This window comes from Palaemon carinicauda, chromosome 34 (assembly GCF_036898095.1).
Source record: "Palaemon carinicauda isolate YSFRI2023 chromosome 34, ASM3689809v2, whole genome shotgun sequence".
Classification (NCBI taxonomy): domain Eukaryota; kingdom Metazoa; phylum Arthropoda; class Malacostraca; order Decapoda; family Palaemonidae; genus Palaemon; species Palaemon carinicauda.
This window is the reverse complement of record NC_090758.1, coordinates 14755232-14773020: the sequence shown is the minus strand read 5'-3', so window position 1 is coordinate 14773020 and position 17789 is coordinate 14755232. Positions and strand designations below refer to the sequence as shown.

General features: G+C 43.4%; 1 protein-coding gene across 1 annotated transcript in view; it reads right to left on the bottom strand.

Moving 5' to 3' along the window:
- Nucleotides 1-12165: 12165 nt before the first annotated feature.
- LOC137627090 (pneumococcal serine-rich repeat protein-like) overlaps nt 12166-17789 on the bottom strand; it is a 6115-nt gene continuing 491 nt past the window's right edge. Inside the window, exon 2 of the mRNA XM_068358100.1 lies at nt 12166-17010. Within this exon, the coding sequence (XP_068214201.1) occupies nt 12280-17010 (4731 nt within the window). The 3' untranslated portion in view covers nt 12166-12279. The remainder of the gene's footprint in view (nt 17011-17789) is intronic.

The window sequence follows — 17789 nt, the reverse complement described above, 5'->3', positions numbered from 1 at the left end:
CTTTCAGTCAATCAGTCAATCGTTAGTTCCAGGATGGACGCCAGAAAACTTTCAGTCAATCAGTCAATCGTTAGTTCCAGGATGGACGCCAGAAAACTTTCAGTCAATCAGTCAATCGTTAGTTCTAGGATGGACGCCAGAAAACTTTCAGTCAATCAGTCAATCGTTAGTTCCAGGATGGACGCCAGAAAACTTTCAGTCAATCAGTCAATCGTTAGTTCCAGGATGGACGCCAGAAAACTTTCAGTCAATCAGTCAATCGTTAGTTCCAGGATGGACGCCAGAAAACTTTCAGTCAATCAGTCAATCGTTAGTTCCAGGATGGACGCCAGAAAACTTTCAGTCAATCAGTCAATCGTTAGTTCTAGGATGGACGCCAGAAAACTTTCAGTCAATCAGTCAATCGTTAGTTCCAGGATGGACGCCAGAAAACTTTCAGTCAATCAGTCAATCGTTAGTTCCAGGATGGACGCCAGAAAACTTTCAGTCAATCAGTCAATCGTTAGTTCTAGGATGGACGCCAGAAAACTTTCAGTCAATCAGTCAATCGTTAGTTCCAGGATGGACGCCAGAAAACTTTCAGTCAATCAGTCAATCGTTAGTTCCAGGATGGACGCCAGAAAACTTTCAGTCAATCAGTCAATCGTTAGTTCCAGGATGGACGCCAGAAAACTTTCAGTCAATCAGTCAATCGTTAGTTCTAGGATGGACGCCAGAAAACTTTCAGTCAATCAGTCAATCGTTAGTTCCAGGATGGACGCCAGAAAACTTTCAGTCAATCAGTCAATCGTTAGTTCCAGGATGGACGCCAGAAAACTTTCAGTCAATCAGTCAATCGTTAGTTCTAGGATGGACGCCAGAAAACTTTCAGTCAATCAGTCAATCGTTAGTTCCAGGATGGACGCCAGAAAACTTTCAGTCAATCAGTCAATCGTTAGTTCTAGGATGGACGCCAGAAAACTTTCAGTCAATCAGTCAATCGTTAGTTCCAGGATGGACGCCAGAAAACTTTCAGTCAATCAGTCAATCGTTAGTTCCAGGATGGACGCCAGAAAACTTTCAGTCAATCAGTCAATCGTTAGTTCTAGGATGGACGCCAGAAAACTTTCAGTCAATCAGTCAATCGTTAGTTCCAGGATGGACGCCAGAAAACTTTCAGTCAATCAGTCAATCGTTAGTTCCAGGATGGACGCCAGAAAACTTTCAGTCAATCAGTCAATCGTTAGTTCCAGGATGGACGCCAGAAAACTTTCAGTCAATCAGTCAATCGTTAGTTCCAGGATGGACGCCAGAAAACTTTCAGTCAATCAGTCAATCGTTAGTTCCAGGATGGACGCCAGAAAACTTTCAGTCAATCAGTCAATCGTTAGTTCTAGGATGGACGCCAGAAAACTTTCAGTCAATCAGTCAATCGTTAGTTCCAGGATGGACCAGAAAACTTTCAGTCAATCAGTCAATCGTTAGTTCCAGGATGGACGCCAGAAAACTTTCAGTCAATCAGTCAATCGTTAGTTCCAGGATGGACGCCAGAAAACTTTCAGTCAATCAGTCAATCGTTAGTTCCAGGATGGACGCCAGAAAACTTTCAGTCAATCAGTCAATCGTTAGTTCCAGGATGGACGCCAGAAAACTTTCAGTCAATCAGTCAATCGTTAGTTCCAGGATGGACGCCAGAAAACTTTCAGTCAATCAGTCAATCGTTAGTTCCAGGATGGACGCCAGAAAACTTTCAGTCAATCAGTCAATCGTTAGTTCCAGGATGGACGCCAGAAAACTTTCAGTCAATCAGTCAATCGTTAGTTCCAGGACGGACGCCAGAAAACTTTCAGTCAATCAGTCAATCGTTAGTTCCAGGATGGACGCCAGAAAACTTTCAGTCAATCAGTCAATCGTTAGTTCCAGGATGGACGCCAGAAAACTTTCAGTCAATCAGTCAATCGTTAGTTCCAGGATGGACGCCAGAAAACTTTCAGTCAATCAGTCAATCGTTAGTTCCAGGATGGACGCCAGAAAACTTTCAGTCAATCAGTCAATCGTTAGTTCCAGGATGGACGCCAGAAAACTTTCAGTCAATCAGTCAATCGTTAGTTCCAGGATGGACCAGAAAACTTTCAGTCAATCAGTCAATCGTTAGTTCCAGGATGGACGCCAGAAAACTTTCAGTCAATCAGTCAATCGTTAGTTCTAGGATGGACGCCAGAAAACTTTCAGTCAATCAGTCAATCGTTAGTTCCAGGATGGACGCCAGAAAACTTTCAGTCAATCAGTCAATCGTTAGTTCCAGGATGGACGCCAGAAAACTTTCAGTCAATCAGTCAATCGTTAGTTCCAGGATGGACCAGAAAACTTTCAGTCAATCAGTCAATCGTTAGTTCCAGGATGGACGCCAGAAAACTTTCAGTCAATCAGTCAATCGTTAGTTCCAGGATGGACGCCAGAAAACTTTCAGTCAATCAGTCAATCGTTAGTTCCAGGATGGAGCCAGAAAACTTTCAGTCAATCAGTCAATCGTTAGTTCCAGGATGGACGCCAGAAAACTTTCAGTCAATCAGTCAATCGTTAGTTCTAGGATGGACGCCAGAAAACTTTCAGTCAATCAGTCAATCGTTAGTTCCAGGATGGACGCCAGAAAACTTTCAGTCAATCAGTCAATCGTTAGTTCCAGGATGGACGCCAGAAAACTTTCAGTCAATCAGTCAATCGTTAGTTCTAGGATGGACGCCAGAAAACTTTCAGTCAATCAGTCAATCGTTAGTTCCAGGATGGACGCCAGAAAACTTTCAGTCAATCAGTCAATCGTTAGTTCCAGGATGGACGCCAGAAAACTTTCAGTCAATCAGTCAATCGTTAGTTCCAGGATGGACGCCAGAAAACTTTCAGTCAATCAGTCAATCGTTAGTTCCAGGATGCCAGAAAACTTTCAGTCAATCAGTCAATCGTTAGTTCCAGGATGGACGCCAGAAAACTTTCAGTCAATCAGTCAATCGTTAGTTCCAGGATGGACGCCAGAAAACTTTCAGTCAATCAGTCAATCGTTAGTTCCAGGATGGAGCCAGAAAACTTTCAGTCAATCAGTCAATCGTTAGTTCCAGGATGGACGCCAGAAAACTTTCAGTCAATCAGTCAATCGTTAGTTCCAGGATGGACGCCAGAAAACTTTCAGTCAATCAGTCAATCGTTAGTTCCAGGATGGACGCCAGAAAACTTTCAGTCAATCAGTCAATCGTTAGTTCCAGGATGGACGCCAGAAAACTTTCAGTCAATCAGTCAATCGTTAGTTCCAGGATGGAGCCAGAAAACTTTCAGTCAATCAGTCAATCGTTAGTTCCAGGATGGACGCCAGAAAACTTTCAGTCAATCAGTCAATCGTTAGTTCTAGGATGGACGCCAGAAAACTTTCAGTCAATCAGTCAATCGTTAGTTCTAGGATGGACGCCAGAAAACTTTCAGTCAATCAGTCAATCGTTAGTTCCAGGATGGACGCCAGAAAACTTTCAGTCAATCAGTCAATCGTTAGTTCTAGGATGGACGCCAGAAAACTTTCAGTCAATCAGTCAATCGTTAGTTCTAGGATGGACGCCAGAAAACTTTCAGTCAATCAGTCAATCGTTAGTTCTAGGATGGACGCCAGAAAACTTTCAGTCAATCAGTCAATCGTTAGTTCCAGGATGGACGCCAGAAAACTTTCAGTCAATCAGTCAATCGTTAGTTCCAGGATGGACGCCAGAAAACTTTCAGTCAATCAGTCAATCGTTAGTTCCAGGATGGACCAGAAAACTTTCAGTCAATCAGTCAATCGTTAGTTCCAGGATGGACGCCAGAAAACTTTCAGTCAATCAGTCAATCGTTAGTTCCAGGATGGACGCCAGAAAACTTTCAGTCAATCAGTCAATCGTTAGTTCCAGGATGGACGCCAGAAAACTTTCAGTCAATCAGTCAATCGTTAGTTCTAGGATGGACGCCAGAAAACTTTCAGTCAATCAGTCAATCGTTAGTTCTAGGATGGACGCCAGAAAACTTTCAGTCAATCAGTCAATCGTTAGTTCCAGGATGGACGCCAGAAAACTTTCAGTCAATCAGTCAATCGTTAGTTCCAGGATGCCAGAAAACTTTCAGTCAATCAGTCAATCGTTAGTTCCAGGATGGACGCCAGAAAACTTTCAGTCAATCGTTAGTTCCAGGATGGACGCCAGAAAACTTTCAGTCAATCAGTCAATCGTTAGTTCTAGGATGGACGCCAGAAAACTTTCAGTCAATCAGTCAATCGTTAGTTCCAGGATGGACGCCAGAAAACTTTCAGTCAATCAGTCAATCTTTAGTTCTAGGATGGACGCCAGAAAACTTTCAGTCAATCAGTCAATCTTTAGTTCCAGGATGGACGCCAGAAAACTTTCAGTCAATCAGTCAATCGTTAGTTCTAGGATGGACGCCAGAAAACTTTCAGTCAATCAGTCAATCGTTAGTTCCAGGATGGACGCCAGAAAACTTTCAGTCAATCAGTCAATCGTTAGTTCCAGGATGCCAGAAAACTTTCAGTCAATCAGTCAATCGTTACTTCCAGGACGGACGCCAGAAAACTTTCAGTCAATCAGTCAATCGTTAGTTCCAGGACGGACGCCAGAAAACTTTCAGTCAATCAGTCAATCGTTAGTTCCAGGATGGACGCCAGAAAACTTTCAGTCAATCAGTCAATCGTTAGTTCCAGGACGGACGCCAGAAAACTTTCAGTCAATCAGTCAATCGTTAGTTCCAGGATGGACGCCAGAAAACTTTCAGTCAATCAGTCAATCGTTAGTTCCAGGATGGAGGCCAGAAAACTTTCAGTCATTCAGTCAATCGTTAGTTCCAGGATGGACGCCAGAAAACTTTCAGTCAATCAGTCAATCGTTAGTTCTAGGACGGACGCCAGAAAACTTTCAGTCAATCAGTCAATCGTTAGTTCCAGGATGCCAGAAAACTTTCAGTCAATCAGTCAATCGTTAGTTCCAGGATGGACGCCAGAAAACTTTCAGTCAATCAGTCAATCGTTAGTTCTAGGATGGACGCCAGAAAACTTTCAGTCAATCAGTCAATCGTTAGTTCCAGGATGGACGCCAGAAAACTTTCAGTCAATCAGTCAATCGTTAGTTCCAGGATGGACGCCATAAAACTTTCAGTCAATCAGTCAATCGTTAGTTCCAGGATGGACGCCAGAAAACTTTCAGTCAATCAGTCAATCGTTAGTTCCAGGATGCCAGAAAACTTTCAGTCAATCAGTCAATCGTTAGTTCCAGGACGGACGCCAGAAAACTTTCAGTCAATCAGTCAATCGTTAGTTCCAGGACGGACGCCAGAAAACTTTCAGTCAATCAGTCAATCGTTAGTTCCAGGACGGACGCCAGAAAACTTTCAGTCAATCAGTCAATCGTTAGTTCCAGGATGCCAGAAAACTTTCAGTCAATCAGTCAATCGTTAGTTCCAGGATGGACGCCAGAAAACTTTCAGTCAATCAGTCAATCGTTAGTTCTAGGATGGACGCCAGAAAACTTTCAGTCAATCAGTCAATCGTTAGTTCCAGGATGGACGCCAGAAAACTTTCAGTCAATCAGTCAATCGTTAGTTCCAGGATGCCAGAAAACTTTCAGTCAATCAGTCAATCGTTAGTTCCAGGATGGACGCCAGAAAACTTTCAGTCAATCAGTCAATCGTTAGTTCCAGGATGGACGCCAGAAAACTTTCAGTCAATCAGTCAATCGTTAGTTCCAGGATGGACGCCAGAAAACTTTCAGTCAATCAGTCAATCGTTAGTTCCAGGATGCCAGAAAACTTTCAGTCAATCAGTCAATCGTTAGTTCCAGGATGCCAGAAAACTTTCAGTCAATCAGTCAATCGTTAGTTCTAGGATGGATGCCAGAAAACTTTCAGTCAATCGTTAGTTCAGTTACATTTGGGGGTCAGGGGGTGTCGCCAGATATGCCACATGTACTGAAATCGTTGAGACAAACAAGTCATTATAGTTATTTGATATCATTTTCAATTTCATTTTTATGAAACCAAAATATGATCAATATGTTTAATTTCACTGCATGGGTTATTATTAACAGAAATGACAGGTTGCTGAATGTCGAAAAAAGGTTAATCGTGATTATTTTTAAAAGTCTGAAAAAGATATTGAATAAAGATATGATCAATGCAAAGTTTATAATTGGGATGATGATATTTTGATAGACACAATTATGATATTATGAATTGGTTGATTCTAAAAAAAAAAAAAAAGAAATAAAACGAAATAAAAACACTTTTGGACGATGACACATTAAAGTTGAGTTAATTTTTTATGATGAGATGTCAGTTACTCTATGAAACTTACACGCTAGATTGGGGTTCGAGTCCCCCTCAAACTCGTTTGTTTCTTAGGTCGCTGCAACCTCACCATCCTTGTGAGGTAAGGATGAGGGTTTTTGGGGAAGCCTATAGGTCTATCTGCTGAGTCATCACGAGCCATTGCCTGGCCCTACTTGGTCCTAGCTTGGGTGGAGAGGGGGCTTGGGCGCTGATCATATGTATATATGGTCAGTCTCTAGGGCATTGTCCTGCTTGATAGGGCAATGTCACTGTCCCTTGCCTCTGCCATTCATGAGCGGCCTTTAAACCTTTAAGCTTGAATTATAGTAAATGTCAGTGCAGAGAGAGAGAGAGAGAGAGAGAGAGAGAGAGAGAGAGAGAGAGAGAGAGAGAGAGATGGATTATTCAATAAATTTATTAAGCCCAAAGACGTCAAACAAAGTTACATATGGGCAGTTACATACAGTACATCGGAAGTCAACAGAAAAAAGAAAAATTACAGCATTGAATCATCAGTGTTTCAGTTACAAAAATAACATATGAGATCGTATTCCATTATCACAACAACTGCAACAGACAGTTTAGCAGCCACCAGAGTGTGGATGACGAGTCAAAATTACGTCTAGGTGGTCATCTTTAAGTAACTATTGACAGGTTTGAAGTAAATTTTGTCTTTGAGGTAACAGATTCCTGACAGTGGGGCAATGAAGGCAGTAGTGTTTAAGGTTATTGGCATTAGCAAGGTTACACAGTTTACATGAGGTGTAGTGTGGTATATCTAGTGTCTGTCCAACCTGCCACACAGGACGATATCCCAACCTTATCCTGGCACTTTCGACATTATGCCTACGCACCATGAGTCCTTGACGCCGGTACTTGTGATGGCTATGCAGAAAGTTATCATGATGTTGTATGGAAACACTAGTGCCCCTCTCTGCATCCCTACGCTGTACTGTACAGGCAAAAGCTGCTGAATATATTCTATGTTTAAGGCAGCGAAGTGAGGGCTCAACATTTCTGTCATCAAGGTCCAGCGTGCAGGCAGCTTTAGCAAGACTGTCCACCATGTCATTCCCAGCAAGCCCAATATGGGAGGGCATCCACATGAAGGACAAGACAAGCGAGGCATTGTAAGCAGCAGCGAGTTGACACAGTATGTCTCGCACAACACGGCCACAGCTGGGCCTAGAAGATGTCAGTGCCTGGAGTGCAGATCACCAATCCATTCACATTTCTTCTAACAAGTAGAGTTACTGCATCCTATATACCTTGAAGTTCACAATAAGTGGAACTGGATGAGTTTGGCAACCTGCGACCATGCCACCCACCCTCAGGAGATTCTAAAGTGGGGGAGAACATAGCACGTGCTGCACTTCCATCTGCTTGTACTGAGCCGTCAACATAGATGTGGTGTCCTGCAGGAACTGAAATTGACACTTTGGATATTGTTCCCAAAACCAGCTACTTCTGTAGACTGGTATGGGCATCTTTAGAGGTTGGTGTGAAAGTGACAGCAGGAATAGGAACCCGCCATGGTGGCAAATCTTGGATGACTGCTTGTTCAGGTACACCGATATCAAGGTGTCGAAGATTTTCACATACTGCCCTAACTAGGTTATGGTCCCCTGGCCGGAGTTGAGGTCTTGGTGCATCTTCATCAAGTGATGCTCTGAGGACAGCAGAGAAGTTTGGAGTGAATTGTGGAGAGTGTAGACATTTAACAGACAACAAAGTTACATTGGCATAAATTCTCTCTATTAATGGAGGTAACATGAGTTCGGTCTGCATGTTGACTATCCGAGTGGAAGGAGGGCATCCTAGGATAAACCTCATTACTCTATTTTAGAACAGTTCTAAAGGTTGTAACGTCTGTCTGGCTAATTGAATTAAAGCAGGAAGAGAGAGAGAGAGAGAGAGAGAGAGAGAGAGAGAGAGAGAGAGAGAGAGAGAGAGAGAGAGAGAGAGAGAGACAGAGACAGAGAGACAGAGAGAGAATCAATGGCAAACTTGATAATCCAAAGAGATTTCAACTGCAGAAGATCTGGACTAAAACTTCTTATCCATAACTATCTTGGAATTAGATTATTGTTTTGAATTAGCAGGTTTGTTTTCAGTTTGTTTTCAATAGTACACACACACACACACACGACCACACACACGTACGCATACACTCACACATTTTATATATATATATATATATAAACATCAGTCATTGCTGGTCCACTGTATACGGTATCCGGTAAATTGCTCGAAAACTAAATGTTCGTTAGTCCACTGTAAGACAAAGGCCTCAGTCATGTCCTTCCACTCCTGTCAGTTTATGGTCTTTCTATGCCACACTATACCAGCAAATTTTCTTAGTTGGTCATTCCATCATTTTTCTTCCTTCCCCTGCTTCTTTTGCAATAACTAGTGACCCAGTCTCTTATTTTTAATGTCTATCCATTGTCTGTCATTCTCATTGTATGTCCCTCCCATGTCCATTTCTTTTTCTGTCTCTTAGTATTATTCCCATCATTATTCTTTCCATAGATCTTTGAGTTGTAACTATCTTATGTTCTAAACATTTTGTAATGCTCCAGTTTCTGATGCATAAGTTATTACTGCTAGGACCATCTGATTAGATATTTTTCTTTATAGAAAGAGTGGCATTTTACTTTTCATAATCTCATTTTGTGTACCAGAAGCTCTGCATCCCATGGTTATCCTCCTTTTACTTTTCTCTGTATCTATATCATAATGATAAAGTGTATTCTGGAAAAGATTTTTCTCGTGCTGGGTGAAGTTCCACAAGAGAGTGATTGTAACAATGTCTCCTTTAGATAGTCCAGTTTGTCTCCACAGAGTCCAGTTGGGGTCCACATCTCTTCCTTGCCCTTGGACTTATAGCATCCTGCTTTTCCAACTAGGGTTGTAGCTTAACAAATAATAATAATGATGATAATAATTAGCAGAGCATTCCACATTAAATGCTCTTAGAGAAGACAATTAGCCTCTGTGGGGGAATTATTCTCCTTTTCATTCATTCTCTGTGTTTGTTTGTTCGTTTGTTCCCTGACCGTTATAGGTAACGACGTCATTATTGGTCATTTGTGAAAAGGAAGAGGAGAGGGAAAAGCTGTGATGAAAGTGAAGAGAAAAGTGGATTGGTAAGAAGAAAAAGAAGAGACATAATGTATTAAAGGCTGAAGATGAAAAGAAGGAGAGAAAAGTTTGTTTGCTTTAGAACGTCTTGCCCTAGGCAGCCCGTGAGTGGTAGTTCACTGCGATTCCTCGCCATATTAGGCTAAGCTATCTTAGTTTAGCATAGCTTAGGGTGTGTTTAAACCTTATCTTGGTACAACCATACCCTCTTACCTAGACTCAAAATTCTCTTGTAAAGAGAAAAAAGTAAAGAAGAGGAGGAAAAGTGAAAGTGCTCGAGATGAAAAGGAAAGTGGAAGGCTAAACGAAAGGCTGAGGATGAAAGGGCAGAGAAAAGTGGAAGGATGAAGATAAAAAGGAAGAGAGAAATTTCTGTTTGCTTTAGAACGACTTGCACAGAAGGAGCCTGTGAGTTCCGTGCAATTCCTGGCCATATGAGGTTAAGCTATCTTAGCTTAGCTTGTGTTTAAGCCATATCTTGGTACAACCACCCCCTCTTACCTAGACATTATTGTCTAAGAGGCTTAAGGGGAGTATTATTTTATCTATGTATGCAGAAACATATCGTACATGCTCTCCAGAAGTTTCAGCCAATTATTTTTACAAATAATGAAGATAAAGCAGTCTTTGAATGACGATGTCATGACTGAGTTTGACGGAATCGTCTTTACTTGTTTATTTTTGCATATATATAGACATTCTTTATCACTTATATTTCGAAATCTCGTACGTCTGGCAGAGATGAAAGGCATAGGTAGAGAGTAGGCAAACGCAAATGCCGAACTACGAGGAGGACAGCCAGAGTTTCCAAAGACGTATAGAGGTTACGTTCTATCTATCTACCTAGGCACTTACCTAAATTTTGAGAGTAGCTGACTTTAGAAAATGGATAAAAGGAGACTTGTCTTCTCTTTTCTGAAAGGATTCATCCTAGATTGGTTGGTACAGACCACCCTTCCACAATACCCACCACAAATGGAGCTTTATATACCGAAACCCATACTGCTGCTACTTCAGCGGTCACCAAGGCAACCAGAGGAAGCCACTTGGCCTATCAGTACTACATCACAATTGTTCCATAATCAGTTCTATGTCAACAACGTTCTCTTGCCTCTCTCACTTCTATCCTCCTATCACATAGAGCTTTCTATTCCCCATCCATGCACCCAAACCTTGGCCTTCTTCTTGTACATCTCCCATCAACACTTGCATTAATCACCTTCATCAGCAAATAGCCATTTCCATTTTCAATCTATGGCAAAAGTATATCAACATATTCATATCAACTCTAGTATTTAATTAATTTATTATAGCCCTTCTCACCCTCACTTCTTCGTTCCTAACCCTACTCAATGGAGATATATCAGCCATAGTCCTCAGCCACTTCATCTCGAACACATTCAATTTCTGCCTCTCCGACACTTTCATTTCCTACAATTCCAATTTATACATCACAATTGGTATAATAACTTTATCACACAGAACTTTCTTTACATTCATTCTTAACCATCTATTCTTCACCAATCCCTTCAATGCCCCTAACACTTTACATCCTTCATCCATCTTTGACGTACATCGGCATCTGCCCGACCATTTGCAGCAACAACAGACCCCAAGTACTTGAACTGATCTACATACTCAAGTAACTCTCCATTTAACAAGACATTCAATCTAGCACCACCCTCTTTTCTCAGGACTTTCATAACCTTACTCTTACCCACATTAACTCTCAACCTCCTTCTCTCACTTACCTTCCCAAACTGTCACTATTCAGCCCAGCTTCTCCTCTTAGTCTGCAACCAATACCGCATCATCCACAAACAACAACTTACTCACATCCCACTCATGAACTCTCATCTATCAGCTTCAATCCTCAACCAACCACTTGAATATTCCCCTCTTTTACCACTCCATCAACAAACAAGTTGAACAACCATGTTGATGCCACACATCCATGTCTCAGTCCCACTCTCACTGGAAACCAATCATTCAATTCTTTTCCTATTCTAATACACGTTATACTGTCTATGTATAAACTCTTTACTGATTACAACAATCTTCCTTCAATTCCCTATAACCTCATCACACTCAGCATCTCCTCCCTATCAACTCTATCATAAGATTTCTCCAGTTTCATAAATACAACAGACACCTCCTTAGCTTTGGTAAATATTTTTTGCATATATGCTTAACTTAAGTGAAGGTACTGTAGGTTAGGTTAGGTTAAGTATTATCTGTATTTAATTGGGCCCAAAATGGAATTCTTTCACTCAATAAAATCTGAAAGATACTATATACTTTTATGCTCAAGGTAAGAATAGATTTCATCATATTTAATAACTGATGGATTTGGTTTGAACAATATGTAATGATTAAGGAGAAAACTTAATTCTCTATAACAGAATTTACAAATATCTTCCAATGGTTTCTAGAGTATATATGTTATTTAGATCAGTCTATTTTAATATCAACCTTATTCATTCTGACTTTCCACTTCTTGCTTAAAACTATTAAGATAACTTCAGTCATCCATCTGAAATTAGTAAATTTGAATGCTCAAATCTTGAAATTTTAATAAGGCTTTTTGAAAAAACTTTCCTCAATGAATACGGCCCCATTGTTTTGAATACTCCAAAACAATATTCAATTGAAAAGTTTTACAGCTCACTGGTTTATATAGATTAGGTGATGAGAAAAAGGCATTTGGAAAATTCAATTCTTGCTCTTTGTTTATCGTATTTACATAAAATTTTATATCTTAAAGTATAGACACATTCACCAAGACATCTTAATCTGATCTAGAAAAGGTCACTAACATGTGCAAGGTTTTACGTATTGCGGAAGACCAGCAACGGGTGCGAACAAGCGGCCGTCGAAAGTGTACCCTTGAGCAGGCGCGGCAGCACTGTACACTACCGTATGTACAGGTGCGGCAGCTAGAACTGTGGGTGCTGGTAGAAGTCCTCTCCTGACGGAGGTACGGAGAGCAGCAGCCTCAACCTGGCGGAAGGTGTTCATGAAGGCCTCCCTGGCTGCTGTTACCTCAGGGGTGTCGACCACAGGTACTGAAACTCCACTGATGGCACCAGTACCAGAAAGGGAATACATGGTGGATTCAATCTTTGGAACTCTAGCTGCAGCCTTATTCCAGGCAGCCATGAATTCGTCAGTGGCTTTCCTGACCTCTGCAGTAGCAGTTACAGGTTGATGGGATGCGTAGGCACTGGCAGAAGGGAGAACATTGTAGATAGCAGAGGCTTGTTGGGCTGCAGCATGCCATGCAGACATGAACTGAGCAGTGGCTTGTTTGACGTCGGCAGTTTGTTGAACCTGTTGAGGAAGAGTTGAAATGGCTTGTTCCACGACTACTCCACGACGAGCTGCAGCATTCCATGCTGCCATGAATTCTTCAGTTGCTTTCCTTACAGCATCTGTGTCTGAAACTTGTTGGGGAATGTGAGCTTGGTGTGCTGAGCCAGAAGCTTTGTACAATTTTGTCTGAATTTTGTTTGCCCTTTCAGCAGCTGCATTCCAAGCAGCCATAAAAGCAGCTGTGGCTCTTTGTACTTCTGGAGTTGGCTGAACTGGCTGAGGAGCACCGACGTGTACTGATGAACTATAGGTGTGAGCTGAGCCTGTAGAGTATGTAGCTTGACCTGTTGCGTGATGAGATGAGGTACGGGAGCTGCCCATGATAATGTTGGTATCAGGAGCAGCTGCTGCAGCAGCAGCGGCAGCATTCCAAGCCCTTGTAAATTCAGCGGTGGCTTGTTGAACAGATGGTGTGAACTGTGGAGCAGATCCAAGAGTGTGGTGAGCGCCAGGAGCTGGTACTGTTCCAGAAATGGTGTATATGGTTGACTCAATCTTGGGCACACGAGCGGCGGCCTTTTCCCAGGCAGCCATGAATTCTTCAGTAGCCTTTTTTACTGCATCAGTGTGATCAACTTGCTGGGGAACTCCTGAGTAAGAGATAGCTTGTCTCATAGCAGAAGCTTGTTGGGCCGCAGCCTCCCAGGCGGACATGAATTCGGCGGTAGCTCTTCGGACTTCTTCAGTTTCTCTTACTGGCTGAGGTACACTGTAGATAGCATGTTCGACAGTTGATGCACGTCCAGCAGCTTCATTCCAGGCAGCCATGAAAGCAGCAGTTGCTCTCTTAACTTCTTCAGTGGCTTCTACTTGCTTTGGTACGGTGACGGTGTAATGTCCAGCAGAAGAGCTCCTAGTAAGAGTTGACCTGATTGCAGTTGCCTGAGCAGCAGCCTTGTTCCATGCAGCCATGAAGGCAGCAGTAGCTCTCTGTACTTCAGGGGTGGGTTCAACAGGCTTAGAGAGATCAGAAAGAGAAGCAGCAGTGTATGAGATAGAGGCAGGAGCGTGGGCGACAACAGGAGCAGCTGCGTGGTAAGTAACAGAGTGGGAGGTAGAAGGGAGAGAGCTAGCTCCCATAATAATGTTCACATCAGGAGCATCGGCAGCAGCCTTGGCTGCAGCATTCCAGATCCTTGTGAATTCAGCTGTGGCTTGTTCTACAGATGGAGTGAACTGGGGTGCAGATCCAACAGTGTGGTGAGAGCCGGGAGCTGCTACTGTTCCAGAGAGTGTGTACATGGTTGACTCAATTTTGGGCACCCGAGCGGCAGCCTCTTCCCAGGCAGCCATGAATTCTTCAGTAGCCTTTTTTACTGCATCAGTGTGATCAACTTGCTGGGGAACTCTAGAGTAAGAGATAGCTTGTCTCATAGCAGAAGCTTGTTGGGCCGCAGCCTCCCATGCGGACATGAATTCGGCGGTAGCTCTTCGGACTTCTTCAGTTTGTCTTACTGGCTGAGGTACACTGTAGATAGCATGTTCGACAGTTGATGCACGTCCAGCAGCTTCATTCCAGGCAGCCATGAAAGCAGCAGTTGCTCTCTTAACTTCTTCAGTGGCTTCGACTTGCTTTGGTACGGTGACGGTGTAATGTCCAGCAGAAGAGCTCCTAGTAAGGGTTGACCTGATTGCAGTTGCCTGAGCAGCAGCCTTGTTCCAGGCAGCCATGAAGGTAGCTGTAGCTCTCTGTACTTCAGGGGTGGGTTCAACAGGCTTAGAGAGATCAGAAAGAGAAGCAGCAGTGTATGAGACAGAGGCAGGAGCGTGGGCAACAACAGGAGCAGCTGCGTGGTAAGTAACAGAGTGGGAGGTAGAAGGGAGAGAGCTAGCTCCCATAATAATGTTCACATCAGGAGCATCGGCAGCAGCCTTGGCAGCAGCATTCCAAATTCTTGTGAATTCAGCGGTGGCTTGTTCGACAGATGGAGTGAACTGGGGAGCAGATCCAACAGTGTGGTGAGCGCCAGGAGCTGGTACTGTTCCAGAAATGGTGTATATGGTTGACTCAATCTTGGGCACACGAGCGGCGGCCTTTTCCCAGGCAGCCATGAATTCTTCAGTAGCCTTCTTTACTGCATCAGTGTGATCAACTTGCTGGGGAACTCCTGAGTAAGAGATAGCTTGTCTCATAGCAGAAGCTTGTTGGGCCGCAGCCTCCCAGGCGGACATGAATTCGGCGGTAGCTCTTCGGACTTCTTCAGTTTGTCTTACTGGCTGAGGTACACTGTAGATAGCATGTTCGACAGTTGATGCACGTCCAGCAGCTTCATTCCATGCAGCCATGAAAGCAGCAGTTGCTCTCTTAACTTCTTCAGTGGCTTCGACTTGCTTTGGTACGGTGACGGTGTAATGTCCAGCAGAAGAGCTCCTAGTAAGAGTTGACCTGATTGCAGTTGCCTGAGCAGCAGCTTTGTTCCATGCAGCCATGAAGGCAGCAGTAGCTCTCTGTACTTCAGGGGTGGGTTCAACAGGCTTAGAGAGATCAGAAAGAGAAGCAGCATTGTATGAGACAGAGGCAGGAGCGTGGGCAACAACAGGAGCAGCTGCGTGGTAAGTAACAGAGTGGGAGGTAGAAGGGAGAGAGCTAGCTCCCATAATAATGTTAACATCAGGAGCATCGGCAGCAGCCTTGGCTGCAGCATTCCAGATCCTTGTGAATTCAGCTGTGGCTTGTTCTACAGATGGAGTGAACTGGGGTGCAGATCCAACAGTGTGGTGGGAAACGGGAGCTGCTACTGTTCCAGAGAGTGTGTACATGGTTGACTCAATTTTGGGCACCCGAGCAGCGGCCTCTTCCCAGGCAGCCATGAATTCTTCAGTAGCCTTCTTTACTGCATCAGTGTGATCAACTTGCTGGGGAACTCTAGAGTAAGAGATAGCTTGTCTCATAGCAGAAGCTTGTTGGGCTGCAGCCTCCCAGGCAGACATGAATTCGGCGGTAGCTCTTCGGACTTCTTCAGTTTGTCTTACTGGCTGAGGTACACTGTAGATAGCATGTTCGACAGTTGATGCACGTCCAGCAGCTTCATTCCAGGCAGCCATGAAAGCAGCAGTAGCCCTCTTTACCTCTTCAGTGGCTTCGACTTGCTTTGGTACGGTGACGGTGTAATGTCCAGCAGAAGTGCTCCTAGTAAGGGTTGACCTGATTGCAGTTGCCTGAGCAGCAGCCTTGTTCCAGGCAGCCATGAAGGTAGCAGTAGCTCTCTGTACTTCGGGGGTGGGTTCAACAGGCTTAGACAGATCAGAGAGAGAAGCAGCAGTGTATGAGACAGCAGCAGGTGACTGGTAGGATACAGAGTGAGAACCTGAATGTGCAGAACCAGCTCCCATTATTATGTTGACATCAGGGGCAGCTGCAGCTGCAGCAGCAGCAGCATTCCAGGCCTTCATGAATTCAGCCGTGGCTTGTTCAACTGAAGGAGTGAACTGGGGAGTAGATCCAGCTGTGTGCTGATAGTTAGGGGAAGCTACAGTTCCAGAGATAGAATACATGGTCGATTCAATCTTTGGTACACGAGCGGCGGCTTTTTCCCAAGCAGCCATGAATTCTGCTGTTGCTTTCTTGACCTCATCTGTGTGTTCAACTTGTTGGGGAGTTCCTGTGTAAGAAACAGCTGTCTTGATGGTGGATGCCTGACGGGCTGCAGCTTCCCAAGCTGCCATGAATTCTTCTGTTGCTCTCTTGACATCGGCAGTCTCCTGAACCGGTTGGGGCGCGCTGTAAACGGCATGTTTGACTGTTGAAGCTCGCCTGGCAGCCTCGTTCCAGGCTGCCATGAATTCAGATGTTGCTCTCTGTACTTCATGTGTGGCCTGAACCTGCTGTGGCACTTGCACAACATAGTGACCTTGAGAACCGCTCTTCACGAGGGCCGATTGGATCTTTGTGGCTCTAGCAGCGGCTGCGTTCCATGCAGCCATGAAAGCGGCGGTTGCTTGCTGAACCTCCGGGGTTGGGACGGGTCCTCCGCTTACGACGTAAGAAGTCTGGTAGTGGTGAACGGGCACAGCAACGTTGTGGACAGTTGGGACGGCGATGTAGCTAACTGCCCCATGGTGGAGCCCAGTGTGCACCGCACGAACCTTGCCTGGGACTGACCTAGCCTCCCAGTCGCGGTCATCTGGTAGCGGTGTGGCTACCGCTGCGACCACCAAAGCTGCTATCACCTGCGGATGGAAATTCACTCCCTTAATATTTCATGAATCCATTCAGAGTTACATAGATTGTATTGGAATAATACTATCTCAGATTTTCACTGAAATTATATATATTTGCATATTTGTATGACATAGTTAGTATGGCAATAGCCATAAATGTATGGCAGAACATTTCGAATAAATTATCTACAAACTTTTTCCTTTTCAAGTATTAAATCCTAAATATATTTTCAAGATTATCACCAATAACATATTGATATTTACAGTACAAGACTTGAAGATTATATAACATATATTTGTAGAGACATTGAATGTTTGATATACGTTTTAGCATAGTGTATATAAATGTATGATGACTATATACTAAAGGAAAGCCTTTGCAAAATGTACGTTAAGGGTTTAGACTTTGTAATATATTTTGAGTGCAAGAATTTGTTATCCTGTGAATTACAAATATGTAGGCCTTATGGGGTCCTACATGGCTGAGGACTATGAAGCGTGAAGTGGGAGATGATGAATGGAGAAGTATTGCTTTAAAAGCTCAAGATAGAGACTACTGCGAAACCTAATTGAGGCCCTCTGTGTCAATAGGCATAGGAGGGGATGATGATGAATTACAGATATAAATAACTATACAATCTATTTTAGAATATCACAATCACAAGGTTGACTTGGCTTATGTGTCGATGTGTAAATGTATAAAAAGAATATATGGATGTATTAGAAAACATATGAATGTATAATAAAATTGAATAAGTGTATACAACAATACTATCTTTGTATAGTTG